The sequence below is a fragment of the Acanthopagrus latus genome, chromosome 7 (assembly GCF_904848185.1).
Source record: "Acanthopagrus latus isolate v.2019 chromosome 7, fAcaLat1.1, whole genome shotgun sequence".
Taxonomy (NCBI): domain Eukaryota; kingdom Metazoa; phylum Chordata; class Actinopteri; order Spariformes; family Sparidae; genus Acanthopagrus; species Acanthopagrus latus.
Window position 1 is genome coordinate 7,525,324 of NC_051045.1, and position 21,022 is coordinate 7,546,345.

The 21,022-nt window shown below is 42.7% G+C and overlaps 1 protein-coding gene across 7 annotated transcripts in view; it reads right to left on the reverse strand.

The window, feature by feature from the left end:
* Positions 1-1,692: 1,692 nt before the first annotated feature.
* Positions 1,693-21,022, reverse strand: part of LOC119022246 (ankyrin repeat and SAM domain-containing protein 1A-like) — a 71,722-nt gene continuing 52,392 nt past the window's right edge. For 4 of the 7 annotated variants that reach the window (XM_037102912.1, XM_037102911.1, XM_037102907.1 and 1 more), the window contains 11 exons: positions 20,763-20,878; positions 12,812-12,910; positions 11,426-11,572; positions 10,854-10,961; positions 10,386-10,556; positions 10,147-10,284; positions 9,993-10,064; positions 9,202-9,288; positions 8,471-8,608; positions 6,728-6,910; positions 1,693-4,485 (listed from right to left, as the gene is read on the reverse strand). In XM_037102912.1, coding sequence (XP_036958807.1) covers positions 4,369-4,485; positions 6,728-6,910; positions 8,471-8,608; positions 9,202-9,288; positions 9,993-10,064; positions 10,147-10,284; positions 10,386-10,556; positions 10,854-10,961; positions 11,426-11,572; positions 12,812-12,910; positions 20,763-20,878 — 1,376 coding nt within the window. In that variant the 3' untranslated portion in view covers positions 1,693-4,368. The remainder of the gene's footprint in view (positions 4,486-6,727; positions 6,911-8,470; positions 8,609-9,201; positions 9,289-9,992; positions 10,065-10,146; positions 10,285-10,385; positions 10,557-10,853; positions 10,962-11,425; positions 11,573-12,811; positions 12,911-20,762; positions 20,879-21,022) is intronic. The other 3 variants (XM_037102914.1, XM_037102908.1, XM_037102909.1) reach the window with 2 other exon arrangements.

Sequence of the window (21,022 nt, forward strand, 5' to 3'; positions counted from 1 at the left end):
TTTACGGGCTGGATGCTGCGAGGAGCCGGTGTCAGTTTGTGAATGTTGGAGTCGGGAACAAAGGAGGTCTATCTGCAGATATCAGCCGGCTGACCTGTTTTCCAGGAACAGAGGTGCACGTCTGTGACGTCTATTTTAAATCTATGAAAATGAGCTGAAGCATAAATCCATATCCCCATCTGGCCCAGAAATCACTGTTGTCTGATCTGTGGATCTGTTGATGTTTTCATGTTAGTAAAAGACGTCACATTAGGTACATTTTTTGGATGCCAGCAAAGATATGATGCAGCTTTAGTGCATTTGAAGGGACGATCAGATGTTCGTCTTTACCACCATCAGTGTGATATTTTTTAAACCTAAAGCAATGAGAGGTTTTAGATTTGTGGGAAAGTCTTCAAAGTATAACAGCAGTTTATCGACAACTTCCTGCTTTTGAAAACCAAAACTGTGTCACGGCAGTGAACCGATCCTCTATGGCTGTCAGCACTATTACTGCATTACTACGAGAAGGCTGAACAAAATAAGAGGAATCAAATGGATGAGAAACAGATAACACAGATATTTACTCAACTACAGTGTTAACTATGTGCTGCAGTGTGATTATATCAGTTTTTGCAGAGTATAACATGAGGACAGACACCAAAAATGATAAATCCAAAGGTGACATTTGGCTCTCAAAGAAAAAAAGAAAACACAAAGACATCTATCTACACACTCACAAATCTGAAAATGTTGAATGAGTTTATACTGTTGACATATTTCACAGCAGCTTGCATTTAAAGTCTAACTAGAATTATCTTCTCTTGATTAATTACACTGACGTCATAACCAGGTGTTGGGGCAATGTGAAAAATGTACAATACTTTATCTAATAACGGTTTGTAAAATGAAAAATGTCAAATCCACAGGAAACAGAAGTTACTTGTTTTATTTAACGTCAGGTTTTAGATGTGTGAAGTTTTTTAAGTCACCGCAGTATTAAAGGTCATGACAGATGAGGTGGTCGAAGAAAATCTGTCACACTGGAAAGAAATACACTGTAGAAACACGTTTGTCCAAATGAAATTGCTTTTGCAGTTCCTTGTCGTTTAGCTGTGATGGTATTTTCCTCTCAGCTTTTATCTCCTCTTCTGTGCTCCACCTGCACTCGCCCCCGAGCTGCTGCTGTCCGTCTCTCAGCAGAGGAAGGTTTATGAAGTGGACGCGGAGGGCGGAGACCAAACAACATTTCCTCCAGGCTCCTCCATCAATCTTGTCTGCCATCTGACAAAGAGGGACACTCTGAGGGCATCAGTACACAGCGTTGCATCAGCTGACCTGCGGTGGAATCAAGGGCGTCTTGCAAGCCACAAGTTTTATTTGGAGGGGGCAAAATTTTCTGCAGTTTCGCCTCACCCTTTGGGGGGATTACAACCTCATCATACTGCAGCTCAGTAATCTCCCACTTTATACGTGGGGTAATACTACTGTATATATTTATTGAGAGGTTTTCATGGTCACTGAATATGTTACATACATGATATGGCTCCATACAGCCTGCCCAGCATAATCCAAGTATTTCTGGAAGTCCAGGGATCCCAAATTGTCTGAAAAGATTTTATTGACACCTTTTTTCAAAGCAGAAATCTCCCCCATAGAAAAAAAGGCAAAAACTTCAGTGAATGGACAAAAAAAAAGACTCCACAGAGACAGTGTTTTCTAATCGCGCCATTTATTAGTTGTACAATTATGAAAAATAATCATAAAAAAGACTGGAAGCCCAAGATTATTTACAATCTTTTTTTTTTTTTTCTGAAGTGAGGTCCCTCTTCTGAGTCATTGTTTTCTCAGCCTTTTTTTTTTTTCTTAAATCACAGGGTATTTATTCACGATATGTTTAACTTTATAAGACATAGTCCTTTTCTCTCTTTTGACAAACGTCAAAAAAATTACATACGTACATACATACATATACATATATATATTTATAGATATCTATAAAAGCAAAAATCATTCAAGTATCAAAATACAGACCGCTAGAATCATGTACAATATCATTCTCATCATTGTTGTCATCAGATTTGTCCCGAAATATCTCCCCTGATCCTTTTAGCAATGTGCAAAAGCAGAACGGGACCAGGCTGATGGCTGAGGGTGCCGACACCAGCGCGCTGAAGACAGTGTACCGTCGAGTTATTATCGTACTGGCCTGACAACGTACCACACAGACAACAGTTAAATCAAAACCACCTGACTATGTAACCCATATACACATCGGCTGACCAACACGTACCATTAACAGTCGACATACCGGGAGTTAGCTTGGAGAAAACATGCTGTGCAGGTTCGGTGAATAAACTTGCCTAGATTAACTGAACAAAAGGAGGCAGGGAGGGAGAGAGACAACTGCAGTGAACCACACCTGATCCAGTTCCAGCATTCGGACACGGAACTGCCCGATAAAACAATTAAAACATACAAAAAATCTAATAAAAGCCACCCCCTGTTATATTATTATCATCATAATTATTATTATTATTACAAAACAGTTTTTGTAGTGTCAGTTCTCTGCCCTTTTGAGTTTGGTTAGAGAATTCCTCCCGTGCAAGATTACATCATCAGTTATCACAGTTCTACATGTACAGTATGTTGTGGAAGGTCACGGAGAGACGCCACAGGACGAGTAATCCAGGTAAGGAGTGTGTACCTACAGTGTGAGGTCTCTGTCTGATGTGATGTACCTTAGTATCATAACAAAACAAAGAGATGTTCCCTAGCTCAGCCACTTCCTCTTTAACAACCACTTCTGCGTTGAAGCGGTCCAAGCACATTTCCTGAGAGAGTAACTCTTTATGAGTGGGGGGGAGGCATACCGTTCTTTTCTCAGGAAATGCATGAATCATTACAGACGCACCTGAGCAGGACATCGCTTTCTGACGGACAGGAATTTAGATGTTTCTGATGAAGGGTCGAGGTCAGATGAAGCCGATGGACAGCGCGGCGTACGCCTTCGGGCGGGGCAAGATCAGTCTGGTGTCGTGATCTCGCTGTATGGGAACTGGGTCGCTTTTTTTTTTCACTGCCCCCCCCTCAACAAAAACATCCTAGACACCGAGCAACAGGGCTCGTTCCTGTCCGTTCTTACTGGCTGGGAGAGGCCACAGTGTTCAGCTACAGGGGGAAGGGGGGGGGGACACACAGACAAACACACACACAGGCACACACAAAACAGCGAAGTTAAAATAAAGTCAAAACAACAAGTGCAATGGTGATAGATTCACTCCTTACAATGATTAACTCTTTTCACTGGCAAACGTGAAACATTAACCTGCCGTGATTGGCAAAACAAAAGGCAATGCTGACAGGTTGAAAAGGCATTTGTTGTGAGAAAAAAAGAAGAAGAAGAAGAAGAAGACGAAGACAGGACAGAGGACATTTATTCTGACACACTTGGGAGATTTGGTAAAAAGTGCTTAGTTATAGTTATTTCACTCTGGAACGCATCAGGTTTTAATCCCGCCGCTCTGATTGACAGACAGAGGAGGGCGTGTCAGTCTTAAGAAGGCTTGGACTGTCTATTTTCACGTGGGTCCATATGAGCCTATTAGCCCTATCCTGTTCCCCCTACCCCTACTAGAAAATCCCCAGAAATGCTTACTTCATTAGCTCCAAAAAAGGACCTTATCACAGTGCTAGGATGTTAGCCTCCTTTGGCTTTGAACAGACTGCTGACAGTGAAAAATATCCCCCCCTAACAACCACGACCTCCGAGTCTCAAAGTCGAGCGCGGGATTACAAGAAGCAGTCTCTCGGTTTCCTCGGAAACACGTCCATCCAGGTACAGGATGTGTGCAGAGAGGTCGCCCTTGGCTCTCGGCGAGTCAGATTTTTCTCAGCGCTCGGAGAAGTCGGGAGTCGAAAGATCAGAGCGGAAAAAAAAGCCTCAGAGTGGCCGTCGCCTAACAGAGCGGGAAAAGCACCAAGAAAAGAAAAAAAACAGCTTATCACCGAGAGTCAATAGTGGGATGTTGACGGGGTGGGGGGAAGAAGGGAAGTGTTGCACACAGGGTTCGGGAAGCATACAAGGTAAACAGAGAGGAATAAGAGTGAAGGCGAGTCATACCAGCTGGAAGGGGGCTTATGAAGTGAAAGGGCTGCACTAATAATGACTAAAGCGCGGAGAAGTGGAGGACTTGTGGTCGCAGGTTGTGATGCTTTCAGATGGAGGACACAGGCGGTGGCTGGAGAAGGGGGTGACGGAGGGGGAGGCAGGGGTCCGGCCCAGAGGGGCAAGAGTCACAGTGAAAGGCACACAGAAGGAAGGGGAAGGAAGGAGGGAGTGAGACCAGGCCCAGAGGTCAGAGGTTCAGGAGGAAGAGGGGTTCCAAATCAGAATATGGTGGTCTCATACTTAGTGCTGATAGTGCGCTTGGATTCCTTGGGGTCCACGAGCCACGTGGCGCTGCTCTGGGACTGAGAGTCCCCCTCCTGTTCCACAAGATCCCCCTGAAAACACAAGGAAAAGAGGGCGTCAAAGTCCTGGCTTCGCAACAGCAGTGGATGTCAGGTGATTAAACTCGCTTAAAATACAGGTTCTGTCAGTAACAGTCGGACTGAATCACCGACGCAGAGGAGCATCACAATCCACTCATGTGACTGGTGAAACATGCAGATCAGCCCAGGTTGGCTAATTAGTACAGTCTTATATAATACATCCGGGTGACCATCAATCAAAAAATGTTCTTCTTGCCGTCGACAATCAGCTAAAATTTACTCATAATGCTTTAGGAGTTCAAGTCTGTGTTGGTATTATTCACAAAATAACATAGTTAAAAAACAAGAGGACCTGAAGTGAATTGTCACCAAATCATTCATTTAGTTTGTTTTTCATCTTAAAAGTTGAGCCTAAAGAATTAAAATTAGAATTAAAATGATGAATTTTCTAGCTCAACTTTGAATATGAAACGTCCAAAAAAAGCTCCTACTGTGAATTTAAACCTTGCTTGTGATGCTACAAAACTGCCACTAGAGGGCACCCGAGACAAGCGCAACATTCAAAGCATTCCTCCTTCAACATGTGGCTATTCAAAAGGAAAGTGTTGCTCATGTATGTTTTTCCACAAACCACAGTAAAACACACAGCAACAGCAATATAAATCCACAAAAGAAACAGACGGTTAAAAGACACAAATGGAGGATTTGGGGGATTTTCAGGGCAAACACATACAAGAAGCAGCCAAAGTAGCGAAAGTGTGAGAGGGTGGAGACGGGGCACGGGATGAGAAGAGGATGTGAAGGCAGCACCTGGGCAGCAGGGCTGGCAGAGTGCAGCGGTAGGAAGGAGGGACGGTGGGTGGTGCAGGTGTAACAGCAACGACTGTCGAGAGGAGGAGAGTCCTGGGAGAGACGCACGCCACCAGGAGGAGAGAAGAAGAAGAGGAAAATAAAGGGAAAGAGCACAGGAGAGAACAGGAGACAGGAGGAGGAGTTGAGAGAGCAGTTCACGAGCGCAGCAATGTGAGGCAAGGTGTTTCTGGAAAAAGCGCAGTTGATTAAATAAAAAGCGTATATAAAAAAAACAGAGGTGAGGGCGACACAGGCAGACAGAAGGAGTGACAGCAAACATCACATTCTTAGGAGTTTGCCAAGATCATTAAGCTGCAGTCGGAGAAGTGTGACTCGTCCCTGAGGTGTCGTTACCTCATTTACATTCAGCGCAGTCTCTCTTCTTAATGGTTTAATGCTAATGGCCAGACAAACATCGGCTCAGTGTATTCATAATGATGTGAGGGGCTGCAGACTGATACAAACGTTCTCAGACTTGCCTAATGTCTTCTGAGGGGTTTGAGTTTGAGGTGTCAGGATGACTCAGTAAAGTATAATATGCTTTAATTTGTCAGAAAGTTGGGTTTTCCTGGCGGCACATCTCAAAACTTTCAGGGTTTCTGAAAAAAATGGTCCTGGTCCACGTGTTCTGGAACATGTTCAGGACAAAGTTCCAAAATTCTACAAGACTTTATGGTGTAACCGCGGGTTTCAATACAAGGCTTACATCAGGGTGGGCTCAAACGTCCTTTATCCTATATTTGTTCACATTTTGGTGAACTGGCACCATTAAAAGAACGCCCAGTTTGCTGTTACCAGTTCCTGTTTACAATGTACACGTGGACTGGAGTAATAAAGAGCGGCTTTCTCACTGATTTCTAAAACGGGTTTACAGACACTTATTATGGATTGACATGACACATAATGATGTGATGTCTTCAGGAAGTATAAATCCCTCAAAGTCTATTAATATATGTATCATGTCCATGTGTTCAGATTTGATCATAACAACGAGCCTGAATGTTAACTATAGATTGTGGCGATGAGGGTTTCATGAGCCATGCGTCACATCCACCACTGCTGACGGTGTTGATAAGCAGGTTCAATCAGAATGCCAGGCCACAAATCTAAATCCCTGTTGTTTAAGAACTCCGGCACACACCTGTCTCTGTCATCTCATGCAGTACTTGCACTGCAAAAACTATTTAATTGATTCCTTTTGTTTTTCCTGTCTTTTAAATGCATTAATGTACTTCAGTGCTCCTGTAAAGCACTTTGAATTGCTATCTGTCTGAATAATGCTGCATAGATAAAGAACCTTTTTGCCTGTATAGATACAAACCCAATGACCTAATCCATAAAATATTCATGTATTTGTGTGTGTGTGCTGTACATGGTGCAGCATTTGGTATATCCAGCTCACCGCTGACTTGCGTACACTGCCACGTGGTTTGGGTACAGGTCGGCTGGACTTGGTCTCGATGACCTCTGAACCGGGTCCTGCTGGGAGATTCTGGTGCTGTTTGGTCCTCTGGGCCTGCAGAGCCAGCTGATAGGCTACCTCGAACGCCTGGCCGAGCGTCAGGATAATCTCATAGGTCAGGTTCTGCACGGTAAAAGAGGCAGAGCAGGATTCAGTACGCTGGTCAGGACAACACGATACTCAAGTTTGTAATGAGCCAGCAAAAAAAATAACAGAATAAAGTTTTTCCTCCCTCTAAAACTTCTTCAGAACAAAGTTGCATAAGGAGGAGCAGTGGCACTAATCCTGGGAGTGTTCTGCAGCAGCAGCAAGCAGCTCCCCTCAGTACCTGCACTGGATACATCCGCTGTAGCTTAGCATTAAAGCTCGCTCTATTGTAACACCCCAACAGCTTCCCAAATGTGAACAAGCGCCTCCGACTAAAGACAGGGGATCCAAGCTTCACACTACATGCCTGGGGGAGGCTGGAAAAAGCAATCTCACGGCGGGAACACGCAGCTCTGAAATCATCAGCATATCCTTTGATGAAGACTCTGCCCCGAGACAAACACAACGTCTGTTTACTCGCTCGCCTGACAGACACGATCGGCTCCGTGCTCCCTCTTGGTGCCTGGTGGAGGCTGATAGCAGCAGTGTGGTCATTACAGGCAAAACACTGCCAGCGACTACTGTAGCCTTTTTTTTTTTTTTTTAAATCAGACCGCTCTAGCACTTTCAGCTGTGGGGTATTCCCTTGTTTCAGCCCCACAGAGGACATCAGAGAGACGGAGCAACCCAGAGGAAACCGAGCTTTGCGAGGCTGACTCTAGTCTGAAATGACCCCGGCTGCATTATGAGGCAGATTAGCTGGGTAATCATCGAAATCTCAAGGGGGACAGAGTGGGTAATGGAGGGCTAGTTATCATAGTCGGAGTAGCACTGCGTCTACGAGGAGGCAATCAGCTCCAACTGAAGCGTGACACCTTGAGGAGATAGGGCAGTCTGGCGATAACAGTGGCTGTCACATCTCCTCAGGGATAGTGGAAGGCATTTAAATTTACAAGTGAGGAAAGTTTCCAACACAAGAAACTCTCCTTCAGTATCAGAATGTCCTATTGAGCCACGACATGTTCAAAGACGTTAAAAAGATGTCCAGTGGAGAGCCAGCACGAAAGTTTCTCTGACGTCTTTTTTAGAAATATTTTCAAACGTTCCATTTGATCACGGCCAGATGTTACTTCATGCAGCAAAAGCTACAGGTTGGATTTGAACCCTGAGCCTCAACCTCTGTAGCCAGTATGAGGACGTGAGCTGTTCAGCAGCTTTAGGACATACCACGTTTAGTCATCAAACTTTAGAACACTGGCCTAACCTGACAAAGGTAGTTCCTCAGGGTTCAAATCCTGTAGCTTTACTGCATGATGTAAAATCTAGCCTTCATAAAAACCACAAGACGTTCTTAAGATGTCTGTAGCTGTCTGTAACCCATCTAAAATAACATAGTAAAAACCTTAATTTTGAAACATGTAAGGATGTCACTTGGACAGCAAAAGTGAACGTTGTAAAGATATCTATCTTATTGGATATAGGCATCATCGCTTTTATATTAAAAACCAGCTAATGCTCATTTAAAGTCAGAGTAAGTCGACAGTCACCCGAAATAGAAAAACCCGCGTTTCAGTTTAACAGTGAGTGTGTCCTTACCACGTCTACTGTGCTGAACACGTGGCAGTAGTGGTGGCTGGTCTGCAGGTCCTTGGTGATGTAGGCAAACGTGCACAGGTCCTCCGGGTCCTGGGCTGCACACGAGATGTTACGGATCTCGTGCTCCGCGATGATGTTCTGCACCAGGAAGAGAGAAAGCATGAGATGCTTTCAGTTTTATTTGATGGTATAATCACGTGGTAAACTGAACATTTTATATATATATATATATATATATATATATATATATATATATATATATATATATATATATATATATATATATATATATATATATATATATATATATATATATATATATATATATATATATATAGTTTACCACGTGATTATACCATCAAATAAAATGACAAGAAACAGCCAGTAAGGATGAAACACGAAGGCATAAATCATGTTTCACAGCCAAAGTAATACCGGTCTGCGCTTTTAAGGCAACCTTTCAGTCGTTTTTTATTAATGTCAAATAAATGTCAATGCGAGCCGACTGCCTCTCCGTCAGGAAACACAAACACGAGCTGAGCTGACACAAACTTGCAGGCATGACATTTACGATCAAAAGAAGCAGCGTGATGTTTGACAGCAACACTTTCGTGCACGTGACCTCAGAATGTTACAAAAAGGAAACTTATCTGCGCAGGATTCCGTTGGGTTTAAAGCCCGACTCTAAAGACAGACAGGTTTAAAAGCAGTGTGTTCACGCGGCGACTCACCTTATTGGCCGCATCGATGAACTTCACACCCTTGTAGGTGATCGAGAGGACGATGGTGGGGACTTTTCGCATTTGTTCTGTCGACCTCTGGAGGAAAATAGGACACAGGCAGAAAAGATGTTAAGTTGATTTACCTTTTCTTTACAATTTATGTGTATTTTGTCCTGAGACTGACCCCTGAGACTGGAGAAGAGACTATAATGTAGTTGCTCTTGTTTTAGGTACAAATGGTTTATTTAGTGTTTTCAAAGGAAAAACCTTTGACTTCTTTTAAATAAATCTCACTTGCCTCGTCTTAATGAGCAATTTTGTCTTTATTTGAGTTATTTTTAACTAGATACAGGAGGCATGTCTGAAGACTTATTACAAGACTTATTTTTGGCACTGTCAAAACAAAAACATCACATTTTGAGCTCTGGTCAGCAAATTTCTTGTGAATTTCATGTTTCAGTCTTTCATTAAAAAGTCCATTTATGTCCTTTATGTAGCTGAGGAGATGTTTTTGTCTGGACAAAAAAAAAAAAACCCTCAAGACTCCCAACTCAAAGGTTGTGGGTTCACATCCCAGTTTGAACAGATGCTGATCATATTTTCAAGATGTTTCTTCTGAGATTGTGCTAAAATTGAGTTGCAACGAAACTTTAATTACCCCAATGAATAATAATAATCAAATTGATCTAAATAACAGCATTTTTTTTATTGCACTGGCAGGCTTGTTTTTTAATCTGTATCCTCTCAAATTAAGCATTTATTTTTTTGTATTCACATGAAATGTTTTGTTGTGAACATACCCGCATTTTGGCACAGGCATCCTGCGTGGATTCGGTACCCCGTAGATCCTTAATAAGCATGGATCCAAGATACTGCAAGGAAACAGGAGAGATGTTCGTGCATATGATCAATGAAAAATGCATCTTGTAGAAGAGGAGAAAGGCGTAAACATACACTGGCTTCATAGGCGCAGGATTCAAAGATGAGTTTCTCAGGCTGATGATGCCAGTTCTGGACCGGGGCGTACGGTGCTGCCAGACTAGGCGGCCGCAGGGTCAGACGGGGCTCTCGATGCCGATCTTGGTATAAATCCTTGGTATAAAACACATTCAAAGATTAGCAGAGCCCCACTATAATCACTCCATCATATAGTACACCACTGGAAGGAGTGATTTAGATCAAACAAAACATACGTGTGATCTGTGTCGTTCACTCCGATATCTTTGGGTAACGTCATACTCGGCGTCTGGCACTTTTTTCCTCCCTGGCTCGCCAACGGGCAGCAGAGGGTCCATTGAGCGTCCTGTGTAGGATTCCATCTGACTGAGGGGGGACGAGGTCTGGGATCCAGGCAGGTCTTGGCACTGGAAAGACAGGTTGGGACACGGTTAGTTCTCCCCTGTTTAGATCTTTCACGACAGCAGCGTTATTGTCCAATCGTACACATATGACTGACATTTCAATCAAGGACTGGAACTTTGACATGATCCAAAAAAAAGTGTCAAAAACTGGATACGTGCCATGTTGCTTGATAAGGAATTCATGATTTTACCCCTGGGTCAGGCACTGAACTTAAATAAATGTCAAAAGCTGAGGAGTCAAATTGATTTTTTGGTTGTTTTGGTTGTGTGAGGACAGCGCAGCAGACTGCGGGTACTCACCCTGATCTGAGACAAACGAGGAGGCTTGACTGGAGGCTCCTCATAGGGCCTCTCTGCTAAGGAAGCAATGATGCGTTTCCTGTGACCGAGCAGGGAGATCTTCAGCACCTGCAGGAAGGAGGAAAGTGTCTGGTGAACATGTGGAGCAGCACTCGAGGAAGCAGAAGGGCTGGAAAGTTGGAGGCGGACCAAGAAATGTCAGACACTGCTACTTAACTTGTCATCACAACTTTCCCTTAAGTCTTCAAGCCTCTAACCTCAAATGAGACCCTAAATTTGTTACTTTAGAATTACTCTTACCACTTTCCCCCCCGTTGTTTTGTTTCACAAGTTTGCCATATTAATAACCTAATTGGTTTCGTGTCCCTGTAACCATTAACTAATTCAAGTATTGGAAACGGCTTCGCCTGCTCTGTGTATTTACCCTCAGAGTTTGAGTTGCTGCCTCCTCAAACTGAAAACTGGAGTAAAGTGTCAGACCTGTCCCTTATCCTGGATTTTATTCAACACACTGTGAAACTAATTTCACCCTCTGATACTCCTCATAGTCCCTGTGCGTCACTGTGACTCACGTTGACAATCTCCAGTTCCCACAGGTTTTTGACACAGTCTAGAGAGCGGTAGCCGCTGGCCAGGAAGTTGTGCAGGTACTCGTGCAGGCCCAGATTCTCCAGCCAAGAGGACAGGGAGCTGCTGCCGTCACAGCCCAGCGCCTTCACCTGTAGGAGTAGACTAGATCACTCACTGATGCTTCGTCGACGGGTACAATCAGCTGCTTTTTAGATCGATTTTAACTGTCTGACTTTTTGAAGGAACTTGATAAAATGACCCCTTGATGTGTGATTTGTACATGACATGAAGAGTACTTCTGAAGCTAAAGTAGCAATACAACAATGAGGAAAAACTCCATTATGAGTAAATGTCCAGCAATCAAAGTCTGTCTCAAGTAAAAGAATAGAAGTATTAATACCTTTATTTATATCAAAAGTAAAAGTACGTATTCTGTTGAAAGATATGTTATAATATACCGCATTATTAGACTGTTAACACGATATACGGTAGATGCAATGTGTAAATAGCATTTTGTTGCTGCAGCTGGGTGAGATGGAGCTTGTTTAGACCATCTTAAACAGCCATCATGAATGTCAGAGAGTCCAGGCAGACATTTAAAGTGAACAAATAAACACTTTATATACGGTGAGATCTTATCCTGCTCCCTCCCTGGATTGAACTAGGTGTAAGATAAATCTGAGGGGCCATAAAAAGATTAATGGGAGAGGAAAAAACACATATATATGTATTCATACACTGGACTTTTATCTTATCTGATGTTTTGGTTGTGAAGCGTTAGACAATCGTAGTTTTTTTAGGCCTGAAGAACACAAAGTTCTATCAATGACACTTTCTCAAAGGTTTGGAGGGGAAACAACTTTTTGATGGACAACAAATAAAAACATGACGCACGACTACAACTAGACAATTATGATTGAAGGGTAAGTTCCCTCGTCATTCTCTTCTCACCCCGATACAAATGGAGAGTCGCGTAAGGTTTGGTACTTCACAAAACATTTCTGGAGCTTTGCAGCCAAACAGCATTGCAGCGTTCTGCTCAAAAACTGAAGTAGATGGGAACTTGTGTACTCAAGCTCAAGCTTAGCTTAGCAGCTACAGTGAAGATTCAGTTTTTATAAAAGACAAGCTGTATAGAGCCATTTTATATTTATTCCTCTGTTGTTGTTTAACATTTTAACAGTTTGCACCAGTTGTTTAGAGGAATGGTGCAACACTGTTTTGGTGTGAAGCTCCAGAAAATGTGTGACTGACTATGAAACTTCACCCAACTTTCCATGGGCCAAATGAATAATTCCACTGTGATCTAAGATCAGATGCACTGCAAGACGGTAGATCATGTCGTACTGAGCTGAGATAACTGAAGTAAGCCATCAATGATTTGTCACCTTGGGTAACGATCTCGCTGCATGCAGGATCTTCTTTCTGTGGCTCGGGTCTGTGATGCCGATCTCTCTCAGGTCCTGATCCTCCATTACATTGCTCCCCTACGGAACGAAACACACAATGTGTTACGAATGTCCATTTCTAAAACATCAAGCGATCAATTTCCTGCCAAACATGTTACAACATAATGACAGACTGTTTGGCTGCAAGGTTACATCTAGCTCGGACGAACCCTCCATGACAAGAGCCGATGCTGCAGGATCAGTATTGATCGCAAGTAATGCCGCCATTGCAGAAAAAAAGGTCAGTTACTCTTGAGTGAGGTCTTCAAACTCTTCCCTGGGACCCAACCTACTGACTGGAGTAACGGGGGGGCCACATCGATAACCAGTTAAATGAGATGCAAGTGTGTGGGGGAGGGGACTGACAGCGAATGTGTGTGAATGATGGCAAAATCTGTCTTTGGTTACAACACTGTACCTCCTTTGGGACAGTGTGGAGGGTAATGGATAAGGGAGAATAGAGCGATAAATCAATGTCAGAAGTGCAGAGTGGTCAGGGATATGAGATGGAGGGGTAGGATACTACAGCGTCGATAGGTGACTGATGGCTGCAGGGAAGAAGAAGAAGAAAAAAATCAAAACACCTGGACGTGTAAAAGGAAAGCCTCCATTTTCTACACTGAGTGTCATTCATTAGCAGAGTCCTGTTAGCCGATCTGATGACCTGACGATCAAAACAAATCAGTTATTACAAAGCAGACAGTCAGAGCTCTGATTCCATCATATTGACTGTAGAACAATGAGCCGTAAAATGCTTGCGGTGTAACTTTTACAGGCCGGGTCAGCATCTAAACCTCATGTGCTGAAGTATCACGATGCCCCACGCTGCTGCCTCAGGAGCAAAATGTGACGGCTCAGTTCACATGTGGCTGACTCTTCAATATGAACCGCAGGTTAATCTTATGGTGCTGACCCTCTACACACACACACTCGCATGTACACACTCGCACATACACAAGAGAGTGTGACTGTAGGTCAAACATGATGCAAACAAGGGGTGGACAGGATGAGCGGGGGGGCACGAGCCTGTAAGTGCCAGTCAAACAAAACTGCTGAGTAATCTCGATGTTGATCATAATTCGCTGAGTGAATCGACGATACGCTGTATAGGTTTACGTGACGCTATGGGCCAGGGTGGATAGGCGTGTCGTGTGAGCAGTTTGGTTGGGAGTTTACGGCAACCTGTCGAGAGGAATTCTGGGAAAGAAAGAAAGGAACAAAATACAGAAAAACAAACAGAAAGGACAGACGAGGAATAAAAAAGATGGACTGAAAGAGACAGAAAACAGAACTGTTACAGATTGTCAGCGAGTAGAAGGAAAAGAAGAAAGAAGATACAGAAAAACAGACAGAACGGACAGAAAAAGAAAGATGGACCACACGACAGATAGACAGAAACAAAGTAAAAAAGGAAAGAAAGACAGAAGAAAGAAAGAAAAACTAAAAAGAAAGAAAGAAAAACTAAAAAGAAAGAAAGACCAGTTAAGAAGTACATGAGTGCATGAATTCTCTAGGAGTTGTGTGGGTTGTAACGACGGTGAAACACGGCCCTCGTTGGCGCTCACATCGAGCAGAAGACAGGATGACGCCACTCTTTTGCTCTTTTAATACCTCACACTAAACTGACAACTTAAAGCCCCATTATCTCTGAGCAGCAACACGCCGACCGCTGCCTCCCCAGCTGAGGATTCAAACTATGCGCAGAGCTGGATGGATGATAGCACTTTCACAGTGCATGGCTCATTGCATTACCGTCCCACTGGAGATGAACTGATAAATGGCGGTGAGAGGGGAAATACAGCTCTAACTGACTGAATCTGAAAGTCTTTGGCTTCTGTTCCGCAGCTCTTTACTGTCGAGCAGATGTGTTTTAATGCAGATGTTTCATTTCTCGTGTGTATTCTCTCAGTCTTTCCTGCCCGTCCGATTTATGCCCTGTTGTACCCAAAGTTTTCCGTTTATTAAACTTTACAAAATGTTAGATGCAGTTTATGACTTCCATCACAGTAAACACAGAGAGGAACCAATTTATTTTGTTTTTTCACACTGAAAGTAATGGGGCTTGTCAAAATGTTTGTTGTGAGGAAACCAATTACGTTATCAGAACAAAATGTCTGCTGTGAAACAGACCTTCTGGGTCATGAGGTTTTAGTTTGGCAGACTTAATAATCAAGTCTTTTGTCAGACGAGGTTTTATTTGGGTCTCTTTATATTACACTGTTTATCTTTGGGTTTGGAAAAAAAACTATTTAGTAGCTCAAACAATGAATTGTTTGGAAAAACAATAATCTCTAGTTGTGGCTGGAACTGGCATTTCAATGTTGGAATTCAGGCTGACTTGTGTGACTTTGTGGGTTTTGTTTCAATCCACGTTAGAGAGGAAAAGATTGGTCCATTACTTGATCAACATAAAGTTTATCTGCAATCCTTTTGATAATTGATCAATCCTTTATGACATTCCTTGAAGCCTCTCAGCTGTGAGGGTTACCTTATGGTTTAGACAAAACAAATCATCTGCATACGTCAACTTCGTTCTCTGGAAATTAATTAAAAGAAACATTTAAGATGATTATAGAGTTGATTTTAAAACCTTCAAAAAATGAACTAACATTACTAATAGAGTGGGAAGAATCGACAGTGTTGTCCTGATGCTAAAATATGTCTTTGTGCTGTGTTGCAGAGATGTCTACTGAAGTTAGCATGCTAACAAGCTAGCCCCGGCCTGCCTTGTCAACTAAATAAACTCACAAAATGTCAAGAAACAGTTTATTTTTACCCTCTTTTACAAAAATATGACCATTCACAATCTGAATTAATCTGAAGATGCAGTACTGGGCCACCGTGCTCCATTTCTAAACCTGAGCTACTTGCGACCAGCAGCTAGTCGCTACAGTCACAGTGTATACTGTAACCGTTTATCCTTCCTACTATAGTTCGTTGCAGCTCTGATCCACGTTTTCCTTCCCTGCACCAAACCCTACTGAATACAAGAACTTGAATCCTCGAACCTGGCTAAGGTGGGACATGCTTGAAAGGGATCATCTCGTCTTTGAAACGTAGCTGAGATAGATGATGAGGCTCCCGCAACATAAATAATACATTCACCTCTGCTACAGCTTGGTAAGACATTTATCCCCCCGCTTCAAGGGGCTTTGAAAACGCAAACAGTGTGACTTGAGAGAGACGTGATGGCGACTAACGTGGCTCCACTTTTTGCTTCCCTCAGGCTCAGCAGGTCTAAAACGTGAGAGTACATTAGTTGAGAGAACGCTTACATCAGCACAACACGGGTGAACAGAATACATCTAGATCGGTGTAAGCTAGGTGGATTTGTGTTTGTGCTTGTGTGGTTCCATCCATCCGTCTCTGCCAACCCCCGTCGTCCTTCTCATTAAAATGCTGCTGTCTCGTTGGCCTATCCGGAGAGCAGCCGCGGCGGTCCCTCTGGTTTAAAAAGAAAAAGCACTCTGAATTCAGGCCAGGTGGCTCGAGGGCACGGATCACTCATCCCGACCACCGAAAGGACAGCTAACCGACAGCACTGAAAATCATCGTTTGTCCTCCTAAGCAGGCTGTCGTAAGACCATGCTGGCCTAAGAGGAAGCTGTGGCAAGGAAACGGTTTTAAAATAAACCATCTATTCCATCTAATTCCTGCACAAATGTTTTTTCCAAACGGGTAAATGGACAATACATCACCACCATTACCCCCCAACAGAAAAATCAATTAATCCATTCCCAATCCTTGAGCTTCTAATGCACGAAGCCATTACTGAATCCAATCTGCCCGCAGGCTATGACTCTTCACAAAATAGCCACTTTGCATCTTTTTTTAATGCCAGAAAATAACAAGCAGGACAGAAAACGGAGGGAGTTCCACGAAAAACGGTGACACAGTTGATTTGATGTTTTGCGCGTTTGGATGCTTCTCTCACAACTTTTTAGATTAAAACTGAGCTCTTTTCTTGACAAGTTATTGCTTCTAGCTCACGAAGAGTCACCTCCACTGACTCGAAGCTTTAAGTAATTTGTTCTTTCTCTCTCTGGCTCCACAATCGCCAGCTTCAAACAAAGTGATGTCCCAGCAGAAGCGCGTCCGTGCCTCGACTGCAAACCGACGCGGAGAGCCACGTTGGCTGACCCTGTCACAGCTGACACTAAAGCCAGCTGAAGCCCCCGAAATAGAAGTCGGTTTTCGACAAGCATTACCGACGAGGACAGGATGGCTGCATGGCCGCGCTGAGCTTTTTTTTTTTTCATCGGGACATTTGCTCCACCAGTCGATAAAAAGCATCTAATTGGTTTGAAAAGAGGCTCGTCTCTGCTTCGGTGCTCGAACACAATACAATCACTGCTGTTATCGATCCACTTGGAGAGCGAGCCTCCAGGACAGACAAGAGATCACAGCAGTCTGACTGGTGGCATAAACACTATTTAATTAGTGATCGTGCTGCTACAGCTGACATGCCATTTTTCATTGTTTTTTCGATGCATTTTGTACTGATGGGATGATTAAAAGAGACCTTCAGATCATTTTAGAGAGTCGGATACAGTTTGCTGCTTAGTGGATGCAAAATGTTCCCATGTGACAACTGAGATGATATGACTATTTCAGTCTGAAAACAAATACACATTTTATTGACTAACAGTTAAACTATAGAGGAGAAATTATGGCATTATATATATATATATATATATATATATATATATATATATATATATATATATATATATATATATATATATATATATATATATATATATATATATATATATATATATATATATTTTAGAATTTCAGTCTGTAGCAATACCTGCAATATGTCAGTGTGAGTGTGAGTTTGTGTTATTGTTGTGTGTTAAGCTAATACACCTGTTCAGTTTAGTAATAACAAGAATGGTGTGTCATTTTACGAACGTTTATTTATCTTATTTTATAATCATTCATGATTCGCCAATTTATGAAATAAACCTTAAAAAAATATTATCAAAACTCAACCTTGTTATTATGAAACTCACACAATACATGTTCAAAACTTTTCAGATCCAGTCTTAAGGCTTCTGAACTGCTCACAGACTCATTGGGGCCGCTCCCGTAATGTCTCAAGTTTGATATCTATATCTGGATTATTACACTGGTGCCCTCCAAGTCGACCACAACAACCGATGGTAGTGGCATCTTGCGGTAGCTAGCATACCACTGTTAAAAAGAACAACTCAAACCCTCTACTCCAGACTTGCCGGCTGCTTTTGTTTATTTCTCCCACTGCAACATGTTACTAGAGAATGTTGTTGCACCGTGCTTATCTTCATTTTGTTTACGTCTGCTTCCCCATGAGATCACGTGACATGTGAGCTGCACAGAGTTGTGTTTGCCGTTATTCAAAATGTATTTATACTAATGTCACCAAATTCAACACTGCTCTCCTGTTGGTCATCAGCAACACACCTACCAAGTCTGATGTAGGTCTGATGAAGAGTTCTTGAGATGTGTGTATTACAGACAGACAGGCTGACAAAGATTCCTTGCGTTACTCTTATTACCATATAATATCTTATATATTAAGATGAAATCAAAAACAAACTCCCAATAAATCTGACTATAAGAATGACAAAATAAAACTTCATATTTATTTGTTGGATTTTCTAACAAAAAAATTATAATTTATTGCTTTAATTAGATATTCTACACAATTTATTCGAGCACAAATGTTCCTCCTTATGTGTCTTTTTAACATTGAACATTTTGGGGCTCCATTAGTCTCTTCCCTCGAGGCTGCAGCTACTAATATACTGCAATTAGATAAAATATCTGTGTGGCAACAATGAAACAGCCTGTCCCTGTTACATCCTCTCTCAGGCACAAGAGCACATATATTTAGAAAGTTTAAGGTGACTTGTTTCCAACTAAGACCAAATTATTCTTAAGGAAAGGTCAACATTGACTGAGGGAGGAACACAGTTTAAAAAGGTTAAAGCTTTTTTTTTTCCCTTCCTAAATCCTCCAGCGATTTCCAGAGAGCCAGGTGGTCTTAAAGCTGTGTTTAAAGATAGAAAAACTTGCCAGCTCTCGACTTTGAAATAAAAAAAGAGGACTGAGGAGAGTGTGAAAGACTAAAAAAAGACAGCAGGAAGATTAAACCTTGAGAGTAACTTCAGAGGCTTCAGAAATTAAACATGGAATTAAACATGGGTGTTGATGTCACCGGGTGAGAGAGAGAGTGAGTAACTTAACTCTCAGGTTATGTAAAGTAGATTAAAGATTATTCATGCGAGTATCATTGTACGTGGAAATTATTCAGACACAGCTGGATCCTGCAGCTGAACGTCTACGCTGTACAGCAGCACAAAACATTCACAGTCATTTTGGGTTTAATGGGTGTAAAGTTTCCAGATTAGTGATGCTATTCATAACAGCAAAAACCAAAAAACACGTATCATCACCCACATGAACATGGACCACAGTGTTGTCACTCTATGAAACGTGCCTTGTTTTGGTCTGCATGAAGCATTTGTCAATCTCCCTGCTGTATAAACCGTCCTCTCCCGTTCTATTCATTTCACTGTGGGGTTTGGTTCAGCTGTTGTCATAAATTTTGAGGAAGTTGCTTTTGATTTCATCATTTCTTACTCTGCTAGTCAGTGGAAATAAGGGATATAATAAATTGGTTTCACCGAGGCAAACATTCGATGTTTGATCTTATTTCAAGAAGGCAGAAAAAACATCTGTTGGATCATGAAAATACCCCTGAAGAGAAAAAAACTGCAGCTAGATCATTTCTGGGATATTTTTAAACGATCTCTGTCCATCCAGAACATTTTAATACTGTTCGAGTTGGTTTTCCGTAGTTGTGGAGTAAGATGTAAATGCAGCCCTCTGGATCTGGCTTGCATTCATTTGTGGTGTCTTGTAAAGCCCATGTGGGTCGGGCATAGTTAAATAAGTTGCATAAGACAATACTAAAAACTTCATTCATACTATCGAAGGTGTAGAGATGCGTGTGAACAGTGATGAGTTTAATGTACCCAACAGCCTGCACGTACATTAGCTTTTATCTCTTTCAGTGAAATCAAATCAAGTGTGGTGTTTTGACGGAATGTAAACCAGCACACGTGGCTCCTCGTGCGTTAAAGAGGAGGCGTGTGATAAGAATGGCGGCGGAGGAAAAGGGTTTTCGTCTTGACACATTAAGACGGCTCTCTCATTTCCAACGTGCCCACTTGCTCGGTCGACCACCTGGGTCCCTCATTCTCTCCTCCATCAGTCCTCATTACTGACAAAAGCCACTGAGCCAACTCATAGTGGCGTCGCACACTGTGGGCTCTATAAACTTGTCAGCTTGGCAACAGCAACCCATTGCTCATTGAGATGCTCCCTCCCCATTCTGGCCGGGCATAAGCTGCTTCTCATGCAGCTGACTGAGAGCGAGAGGCCAGGACGGCGGCCTCCTGTGCTGCAGACAGACTGTCTGGGAGCCTGACAGTGCAGCATAAACCTGATTCAGCGCACAACCAGGCTTGTTGTTGGAAGTAAAAAGGGTTTTGTCAATTTATCAAGTAGTGAATGTTGTGAATTTTAAAAAGATGGAGATGTAATGTGTGATATTGGATTAGGAGCAGAATCGACCCAAAAAAATCCTCTAGCTGCTGAAAAACAAGTCAGGCTGATTAAGTGGTTTGGGTCATCACAGGATTTCAGCTAATTGAACTTCAGACGAAGCTAATGGGATCGTCTCACTGCTAATGGAGGCTGGCATCAAGTGGATTAATGCAAAGACACAAAGTTAAGTAGGAGTGAGAGACAGGAAGAAAAGTATCATAACACTCAGTCAGGAACATTAAGTTCAGTGACAGTCAATCTTGACATGATATAAAATAAGAGAGGAACTCACCATGTAATGCAGGTCGTCGAAGCCGTTCAGGAGAAGTTTACTCTCGTACTGCGGCAGCCCCACGTGCTCTAGCCAGTCCCCCACAGGCTGGTCCAGCAGCCGGCTGGCGGCACCTGCTGACAGGGGAAAGCGCTTCAGGAGGGAGAAACCTTTCAGCCGGTAGCAGCGGCACTCTGAGGACGAGACGTGGCATTGCCACATCATTCTCGGCCAGCAGAGCCGAGCACACCAGCAACAAGAAGGTGGCGGAGACAGCGTTC